Source organism: Cebus imitator, unplaced genomic scaffold (assembly GCF_001604975.1).
Source record: "Cebus imitator isolate Cc_AM_T3 unplaced genomic scaffold, Cebus_imitator-1.0 Scaffold65, whole genome shotgun sequence".
NCBI lineage: Eukaryota > Metazoa > Chordata > Mammalia > Primates > Cebidae > Cebus > Cebus imitator.
The window spans coordinates 6,980,485-6,991,091 of NW_016107380.1; the positions used below are offsets into that span (position 1 = coordinate 6,980,485).

A 10,607-nucleotide genomic window follows, 5' to 3' on the forward strand; every position below is an offset into this window, starting at 1 on the left:
AAAAATATACTTTTTCCTCTCATTTGATGTTTAACTTATTTTAAATTATGGAAAATGTTGAGTATATATAAAGGCAAAGAATATATACATATGGTGCCTATAATGTACACTATTGTGCCTTTCACCATGTTTTACTATTCCTGTTTTTTATTTACACAGTTATGACTTAGGTGAGAATGCTTCTATCTTAGAATTGTAATGTATCTTTTCCCACATAACCATTTTTTGGTATCGTCAAATGGTCATTCATTAGATATTTAGTTCTTATGCTTTCTTCAGCATGATTTTTTAAAAAATAAAAGTTTCGTTTTTCATGCATTGGCTCAGGCAGTTCCTCTTAGTCACGAGGGCATTTATTTTATTTTTCTCATTTTATATGCCCTTGAGTAAAATTATATTGGATATTGTTGCCTATTTAATAATGCACATAAGGAAACCCTTAAATGTATCCTAGGAAGTATTACCTTGAAAATAAAGTAAGAATTCAAACACTGAAGTCCTTTTAAATATTGAAGTGTTTTCAGAGGTTGATACTCAGTTTTGTGCATATTCAGAAAAGACTTTTTTTAACTCTCTGAGCCAAAATTAGTGTGCAGAGGCATAATCTCTGCTTTTCTTAATTTTATCTTATAATTGACGTTATTTCATTTTCTATCTTTCTTATGGAATTGATCATTTTAGTATTTTACCTCCTCAATGCTCTGTATATTTTAAGAGTTTTTAAAAACTGCTTTTAAAAATATGTGCAGGGTTCTCATTTTTAAATGTTTATTGCACACACACACACACACCCCCCAAATGGTGGCTTCCAAGTAGGCTGCTACATTTTACTTTGAAACGCTAGTTTTCTTCGGACATTTAGCATGCTTCTACAACATAAATGACTACATAGCTTTCTAACATTTGGAGTATGTGTTATTTCATATTACACTTTATAATATTATTGGATATTTAGAGTAATTTTTCATCTTGTAACAAATGCCCTTGTAACTAAATTTTCACATTCACATATTTCTGGTAGATGGTTGAACAGAGAATTTTTTTAAAATACTAGGGTTACTAGGTTGAGGGTGAGCTAAGTGGGGGAATGCAACAGAGCTGTGGACAAAGATAAGCAGTTTCTGAAGCGTTAAATCCTAATAGCACACCAGATTCTGGGGTGAAGGCCAGTGCAATATTTTAACTTGCTCAGGCATTGGAGTTATACAAACAGAAGCTATTATACACCCAGGGTTTCATGATTGAGAAAGTTAACTTGTACATTTGTGTTTTTTTATAGGTTCAAAAAGGCATTTGAATCTGAGCCAACACTACAGTCAGGAATTAATTATGCAGTCCTCCTCCTGGCAGCTGGGCACCAGTTTGAATCTTCCTTTGAGCTCCGGAAAGTTGGTAATTACAACTTGGTATTTTACATAGAAATCAAGAAACTGGACCCAACTTGGTGAAAAGAACAAGAATCATGAACAGATAGATCTTTTGCTTTCTGTCTCTTCATACTTCCTAAAGAGAAAAAATGAGCTTATAATATCTCCTTGTTTGATGTTTCATACTGTTGTACAGAATCCTGATATTAGGACATAATTCATAAAAGCCCCCTGGTTAATATTCTAGCTCAAACTCATATTGAGGATATGGGTTCTGCATTCAGCCCCCAACTCCCAATAAGGTTAGTGTTTTGTGAGGCATCAGGAATATTTCCTATTTTAGATTGTGCTTTCGTGGTGCTTTTTTCAAAAACCTCTGCTATTTCCTTTATCTGTCCTTATGATTTCACTGGTACTGGGGGAAGAACCTCCCAAAGCCCCAGGAGCAACCAGGTCAAGCAGATGGCAGTCTTGGTAGGAACCAGACTCCTCAGACCATCTTTGAATCGTAGCCATTGATAGAATGTGCTTTTGTCCCTTTTATGTGTAGACATTGTTTCATCTGCTGCCTTTCCCTGGGAATTTAAAGAGGTAAGGGCATCTCAGTGAACACAATTCGAGTGCTTTTCTTGGTTCTGGCTTTGATCACATTTTTAAAGATTCTAGACACTGGAATCCTATCTATGGCAATCAGATTTTGCTCTGTTGGGTGTCTAACCACCTCCTTTCAGAGAACCTGTCCAACTCTTTTAGGAGTTATTACTGCAGACATAGAAATATTCAGCCTTATTTTTCTTAGGGAAAAAATAACACATTCATCTTAGTGAAGCTATGAATTGTAGAAGAAATTTTTTCATCAAGATTAAAAAAAATATTTTTCTTTTTTTTAGAGACTAGGTCTCACTCTGTCACCCGGGCAGGAGTGCAGTGGTATGATCGTAGCTCACTGCAGCCTCGAATTCCTAAGCTCGAGCGATCTTCCTATCTCAGCCTCCCAAGAAGCTGGTACTATAGGTGTGCACCACCACACCTGGCTAATTAAATTTTTTTAAATAGAGACCCTAGAGCCACACTATATTGCCCAGGCTGGTCTTGAACTCATGGCTTCAAGCAGTTCTCCTGCCACAGCCTCCCAAAGTACTGGTATTACAGGCATGAGCCACCACACCTGGCCCATTTTAACTTGAGATTTTTTTTTTACTTAAAGAGAAATGAATCCTAGACTTAAAAAAAAATATATTATTCTGGAAGAGCTTATGTCTATATGTAATGTTCTGGAAAATCTTTGAAGCTAAATAAAGTCAAAATATTTATTTGTTTATTTTTTTAAAGGCCCAGACTAAAAGAATGATAAAATCTTTATTATTGTGGGATAGCAGTGATATTAAAGGCATAAAAATCTGTTTGAAATAATTCTTTTCTTTTCTTTTGAGACAAGATCTCACTCTGCTGCTCAGGGTACAATCACAGCTCACTGCAGGCTTTTGCCATGTTGGCCAAGCTGGTCTTGAACTCCTGGCCTCAAGTGATCTGCCCACCTCAGCCTCCCAAAGTGCTGGTATTATAGGTGTGAGCCACCACTCCTGGCTGAGTGTACAGCAACTCTTGGGAAATATTCTCACTAAAAATGTTTAACCTGAACCTTAAGATCTAAAGTTTGCTTAATAGAAATTACAAGCTCTAAAGAAATAAGTTAAATAATCCCGAGAAGTCACATCAGACAGAACAGAACATGAGAACACTAGAGCAGCGGTCCACAACCTTTTTAGCAATAGGGACTGGTTTCGTGGAAGACAATTTTTCCATGGACTCGGGGAGGGGAATGGTTCGGGGGTGATTCAAGTGCATTACATTTCTTGTGCACTTTATTTCTATGATTACATTGTAATATATAATGAAATAATTATACAACTCTCCATAATTTAGAATCCGTGGGAGCCCTGAGCTTGTTTTCCTGCAACTAGACAGTCCCATCGGGGGGTGATGGGAGACAGTGACAGATCATCAGGCTTTAGATTCTCGTAAGGAGTGATTAACCAACATCACTCACATGCACAGTTCACAGTAGTGTTCACGCTTCTGTGAGAATCTAATGCTGTAGCTGATCTGACAGGAGGTGGAGCTCAGGTGGTAATAAGAGCAATGGGGAATGGCTGTAAGAACAGATGAAGAAGCTTTTTGCTTGCTTGCCTGCCACTCACCTCCTGCATGTGGCCCCATTCCTAACAGGCCACAGACCAGTACCTGTCGGTGGTCCTGGGACTGGGGACACCTGCACTATAGAACTCCTTGTCTTTTCAAAAAGTCAGTGTCATGAAAACAAATGTGTAGAGGGATTGGTTAGATTAAAAGAGATTTAGAGGCCAAACATGGTGGCTCACACCTGTAATCCCAGCACTTTGGGGGGCCGAAGTGGGCAGATCACTTGAGGTCAGGAGTTAGAGATCAGCCTGGCCAACATGATGAAACCCATTTCTACTAAAAGTACAAAAATTAGCCAGGTGTGGTGATTCACACCTGTAATCCCAGCTACCTGGGATACTGAGGCAGGAGAATTGCCTGAACCTGGGAGGTGGAGGCTGCAGTGAACAGAGATTATGCCACTGTACTCCAGCCTGGGCAATAGAGCGAGATTCTGTCTAAAAAAAAAAAATTTAGAGACATAAAAACTAAATGCAATTAATGTTTCTTGATTGGATTCTGGTTTGGAAAAAAAAAAACAAAACTGTAAGAGACCTTTGGGAGTCAATCCAAGAATCTGAATCAGGACTACACATTAGATAATAGCAGTGAATTGTTTTTGTTAGGTGCAGTAATGGAATAAGATATATAGGAAGATTTTTTTAGGTATCTGCTATAATATTTCAGGGTGAAATGTCATGATATCTCCAGTTTAATTTGAAATGGTTCAGCAAAAATATTCGGGGAAGTGAAGCAATAGCAAAATGTTAACGATTGTTGAAAATATGGTCATTCATTTTAGTATTTATTTTGATGTATGTTTGAGATTATTCATAATTGAAAAGTAAAATGAAAAGGATCTATTCTCCACCACTTATGAGGTTTATGGCTTTAGACATGTTGCTAAACCTCTCTGGGATTTGTTTTCCTTAGCACAAAAAGGGAGATAATCTCTAACTCATTGTGGTGATGTATGGATTGAGAGAGTTACTATTTTCAATACACACAGCGCTGGGCATCTGAGTATTCAGTAAAAGCTCCCATTTTCCACTTAAAACAACCTTGAACATAGTAACAGCTGCAAAGTGATACAACTATGATAAAAACTAAGCTATTAAAAAGTCCTCAATGTAAGTCAGTCAATTTTAATGACAGCATTGTCAGCATTTAAATTGCATAAATAGGCAACTGAATCAAATAAATGGTGAATTGGTTGTTAACACACCAATGACATACTGCTCATTGCTTATAAATTCAATTAACATGTTTTTAAATAGAGAAAAATATTGATCTGGAAGGACTTGGTTAAAAAGGTACAATTGAACATCACAAATGTACTTTATTAATTTGTCCCTATGGATGAAGAACCTAAAAAATATTGTAGTTTGGAACCAAGTCTAACAGTACTCCTGAAATTCTATCCTATGGGAAAAGTTCCTAAATACAAAACAAATTTTATGCACTAAGATACCTGTATATCTGTGTTTGTATGAGAGTGAGAAAGAGAGAGAAAGAGAGAGAGAGAGAGAGAGAAAGGACTTGTAAATATAAAAATTAGAGCCATGTTCTTAACTCCATACTTAAAAGATGAATGTCTTCATGTAGAAACAAGTTTGTGCAAAGAGTATAAATGCTGATTCACAAAGGAAATACAAATGTGAAAAGATAGCCAATCTCAGTGGTGAAGAAAAGGCAATGTTCCATTTTTCCCCCTGTCATATTGGTAAAAATGAATGCACGTGATAGTCCCCCTCACTGGGAAGGGTGTGGGTAAGAGCTTATTGTCAGATGCTTCCAGTGGAAGTATAAATCGGTACAGCATTTTCTAAGGGCAATTTGACAAAAATGCACCAACACTAAAAATGGGCATGTCTTCTGTCCGTAACAAATCCATGTTTAGAACTTTATTATAAAGAAATAATTGAGCAAATATACAAAGCTATGTGTACAACAATGTTTAGAGTAATAAAAATGGCCACCCATCTCCATTTGTATAAATAAATTGTGATACATCCATATGCTAAAACACTAGTTGATGTCAAAAATATACATTTTGTCCAAATGCTGGCTGGGTGTGACGATCTTGGGATAAACGCTTGGCAAGGCCAAAACCAAGAATCACCATCACAAAATGAACTTCTGAGGTACAAGAGCACATCTGAAATTTTATTTTAAAACGCTTATTCGGGTATGGTGGCTCATGCCTGTAATCCCAGAACTTTGGGAGGGCAAGGCAAGAGAGAGGATTACTTGAGCCCAGGAGTTCAAGATGAGCCTGGCCCACAGAGTGAGACCCTGTCTCTACAAAAAAAATAAAAAGTAAAAACTACGAAGAAATTTTAAAATTAGCCAGTTGTGGTAGCGTCTGTTATCTCAGCAAATGGGGCTGAGTCAGGAGGATCACTTGAGCCCAGGAGTTCGCCTGGGCAACATGGCGAAACCTTGTTTCTCCAGGAAAATTTAAAAAAAGCCCCAAATTAGCTAGGTGTGGTGGGTCATGCCTGTAGTCCCAGCTACTTGGGAGGCTGAGGTAGAAGGATCATTTGAGCCCGGAAGTTCAAGGCTGCAGTGAGCAGTGGTCGTGCCATTGCACTCCAGCCTGCGTGACAGAGTGAGACCTTGTCGCAAAAACAAAAACAAAAAAAAGTTATGTCCGGATAGAAGATCTTGGATGTTGAACTATGCATATGTAATTTATTTTCATCTTGTGAAGCAGCAGTGGCAAAGCGGCTCTCTCTTTAATTTGCCGTCGCTAAATGTGAATAATTCCCAAATGGACATTTTCCTGAAACACTTGTGGTTTGAGTGGAATTATATGATAAAAAGTAACATGAAAAATTTTAAAGGTTATTTTGTTTCATTCATATATAATTTTCAAAAAGGTAAAATCATGATTATCAGCAAATATAAAATGGCACATATAAAATCATGACTCTCAGCAAATATTAAAAGAGACACATAAAACTATTTTATTTAACTCAACTAATGTGGAAACTAGCAAGATGGAATGTCCAGTTCAAAAAATATTTATATTCATAGACAACAAAGAAATGTTAAGATTTCTGAGTTTGAAGAAAAAAAAAAAGCTGGTTTGTGTCCAACAGGCCATAAATCTTAAGAATTTATCCATTCCACTCTACAGAGGTTTACGTCTCTACTGTACAAAAATCTGCCAGTTAACAAGTAAATGTCTGTAGATCTGGGATCCTTAATAAGTGGTATGTAATGAGATGAACTTTCCCGAGACGGTCCTTGAGGGGCCTGATGCCCCCATATGATATTGAAATGATACATCCTACCTTTTTGCCTCATTCTTAATCTCAGGTGATTTTACCAACAATTTAATGTGATGGATATTAGTGGCACCAAACAATACTACAAGGATATATTCTTTTTAATCAAACAAATATGAAATGCAAAAATAACACGAGACACAGTAGATACTTGAAAATCTACTTTATATATTTGAAACTATATAATGAAACATTAAGAACACAGAAGTGCCAAAACAGTGTTGAAAAAGAACAAAGTTGGAGTATTTATATTACCTGATTTCAAGACTTTTAAGACAGTCACATAATAAGATAGTATTATCTGTCAGTCTATTTCCTTTTTTTCTAGTTTTTTTAAAATTTTTTTAATTTTTTTTTTTTTTTTTTTATTTTTTTATTTTTTTTTTTTTTTTTTTTTTTTTTTATGAGACAGGATCTTGCTGTGTTGCCCAGGCCAATCTAGAACTCCTGGGCTCAAGCAATCCTCCCACCTCAGCCTCCCAAGATGCTGGGATTACAGGTGTGAGCCACCGCATCCAGCATGTTTCCTTATTTCTTTAACATTTTATGTATATAACTTTTTGTGTCTAAAGTTATTAATTATTATAGCATTTTACTCTTGCAAAATATATATACTGTATATATTTATACTTCAACTGTTAGAATTTCAGCATAAAAAACATGAGATTTCCCTTAATTTATTTAAGAATCCATGTTATAAAAAGACAAAGAAGGAGGTTACACAACAATGTTTGTATTATCACCTTTTAATTTATGCATATACTGACATATATAAAAGTTCTAGATTTATGTACATTAAAGTGACCATAACAGTTATCCTTGATTTTCAAATTAAAGGGTAATTTTCACTTTTTTCTGTGGACCTTTCTGGTTAGTCTGACTTATTATTGTTTTTTTTACCAAATTTTTTATTGTGATAAAATGCACATAACAAAAATTTCCATTTGAAGTGCACTCCTCAGTGGCGTTAAGTACATTTACATTGTTATGCAGGCAACACCACTGTGCATCTCTAGAACCTTTTTATCTTTTCAAATTAGAACTCTGTACCCATTAAACAATTACTCCCCATTCCCTTCTCACCCCAGTCCCTGGTAACCTCTATTCTACTTTCCACATTTAAGAATGTGTCTGTGCTAGGTACCTCCTGTAAGTGGAAGCACTCAACCTTTGCTTTTTTGTGTCTGGCTTATTTAATTTAGCATGTTTTCCAAGTTCATCTATGGTGTAATTGTATGTATCAGTGTTTCATTCCTTTTTATGACTAATTTCTTTTCACAGTGAACTGAAACCACCTTAATAATCAGCAACTTAACAAAGCTATTTTAATCCAAAAAGAGGAATGAAAGCTTAATTTTGCTTTTTAGTGAAAACCTGGTTCTACCTGTCTGGGGTGCGTTTGTAACATTCTACTTCCTGTTTGTATTCTAGGGGTGAAGCTAAGTAGCCTTCTTGGTAAAAAGGGAAACCTGGAAAAACTCCAGAGCTACTGGGAAGTTGGATTTTTTCTGGGGGCCAGTGTCCTAGCTAACGACCACATGAGAGTCATTCAAGCATCTGAAAAGCTTTTTAAACTGAAGACACCAGCATGGTAATAATCAGCTATTATGTGTTGATACAATTATTTTTAATAAACAGCTCCATATTGGTCCCATATTATATTTATTGAAGTGACAATTAGATGATTTTATTTGCTTATAAAATAAAATGCAGAATATAGAGAAAAATTGTGATATTCACAAAATGTGTTGCATATAAATTCTGGTGATTTTGGACATAGGTGATGTCAGCAGGTTCCTGACTTAGCCTTTCTAGCACATTGACCAACCACTGGCCCAAGTTGGCCAGTGTCACCCACGTGAATCATGTAGAGGTCACACATTTTGCACCTGCAAATATAACTTATGTTCAGGGCCTGAGACCACATTTCCATTTCAGCTCTTAGACCTTCTACTCCAAACCTATGCCTTTTGTTTCCTCTGTGATCTAATCTCAGATTTAGAATTTTCATTCTTGATTTGCTTTTGTTTTTACTTAGGATTTGACTGACACATTTGAGCGTTTCCTATATTTGTTTGTTTTTCTAATTTCAAATTGTTCTTGGAGTGCACCCAAATCTCATCATTATCTATGTGGTAATTGGAGAGATGGAAACAAAATTACCTCTGCATTTAGAATCATTTTGCAAAACAATGTTGGCTAGGCGTGGTGGCTCACACCTATAATCCTAGCACTTTGGGAGATCGAGGCAGATGGATCACTTGAGGTCAGGAGTCTGAGACCAGCCTGACCAACATGGTGAAACCCCATCTCTACTAAAAATACAAAAATTAACTGGGCATGGTGTCAGCTGCCAGGAGAATCACTTGAACCCAGGAGGCAGAGGTTGCAGTGAGCCAAGATCACACCACTGCACTTGAGCCTGGGCAACAGAGTGAGACTGTCTCAAAAAAAAAGAAAGAAAGAAAAACAATTAGCATCACATGTAGCGATTGACCATTAGCTGTAAAGACTTTAAAGGGCTAACCATAACATGGTGAAAGCATCTTTCCAGAGGCCCTCTGAGCTCAGGCCACTTACTTGGCTGTTTTCGTCACAGAAGCCATGTGAGGAAGAGACCACTCAGGCCTTCACGGCTTTTTAAAGAATTTTTCTCATGTTCAGGTCTCCTTTAGCCAATTCTCCCCAGGGATCTTTCTAAAGATCACAATGATCTTTCAAAAATGCACATCTGACACTTCTCCTGCAATGAAATCCTTAAATCAATATAGTTTAATTGTTCCTCACAGCCTAAGGGATAAAGTCCATCATTTTGCCCTTAGCCATTAGCCTCAGCTCTTGTCACACCCGAGTTTGCACTGTCGTCTCTTCATACCACACTGCCGGTTTCATGTGTGAGTGTCTGAGCATGTGCTGAGCATGCCTCTGACAGTAGACACATTCCCCGGAGATCACTCATCCATCACACCTGCTCATAAAGCTGACCTTGACCTATAGCCCTTCCTCACACCCAAGTCCCTTCTTTAGTGTTTCTGTCATTCTTTAGTTCTGCCTCTCTTGATACTGAGTGTATGGCTTTTTAAGTTGTCTCTCTGTTTAATCATATCTCCATGGATATTTATTCATGATGTTATAACACCTTTTAATATTTATCCCCACAGAAATGTACAGCAGCAGGCATGCAGCAAATGATATGAAATAAAGGAACCAATAAATGCATGCATGATATTCAGTCACATTTCCTATTTCTTGGCAATGACCATTCCAATGGCAGTATTTTAGGCATCCTCTTTCTGTTAACAAGAAAACAGCCACTATTCTATGTAATGGCACTCACAGCTGCGAAACAGTGCCTTAAGGTTCCACTAACTTAATTTTTATGAAATGTTAACTTCCATGTTTATAGTCCACAAAGCGCCTGCATAGCCATTATTGCCTGTAATTATCTCGCTCCTCATTTTTCCTAGCTTTTTCCTTTGAGGCACCATCTGTCTTACTAGGTTTGAGGTTATTTGTATAATATATAAGCTGAGCTGCTTCAGAGCTAAATAATGATGTCTTATGAAGGGTCTATTTAGGAAAGCTTCCTCAAAGAAGCATATTTAAAAACCTTCCTCAAGGCCAGGCGCGGTGGCTCAAGCCTGTAATCCTAGCACTTTGGGAGGCCGAGGCGGGTGGATCACGAGGTCAAGAGATCGAGACCATCCTGGTCAACATGGTGAAACCCCGTCTCTACTAAAAATACAAAAAATTTGCTGGGCATGGT

The 10,607-nt window shown here is 37.1% G+C and overlaps 1 protein-coding gene across 1 annotated transcript in view; it reads left to right on the forward strand.

Moving 5' to 3' along the window:
- The window catches only part of MAP3K5 (mitogen-activated protein kinase kinase kinase 5), a 148,606-nt gene that overhangs the window by 33,578 nt on the left and 104,421 nt on the right, over nucleotides 1-10,607 (forward strand). The window contains exons 6-7 of the mRNA XM_037739239.1: nucleotides 1,280-1,392; nucleotides 8,273-8,432. Coding sequence (XP_037595167.1) covers nucleotides 1,280-1,392; nucleotides 8,273-8,432 — 273 coding nt within the window. The remainder of the gene's footprint in view (nucleotides 1-1,279; nucleotides 1,393-8,272; nucleotides 8,433-10,607) is intronic.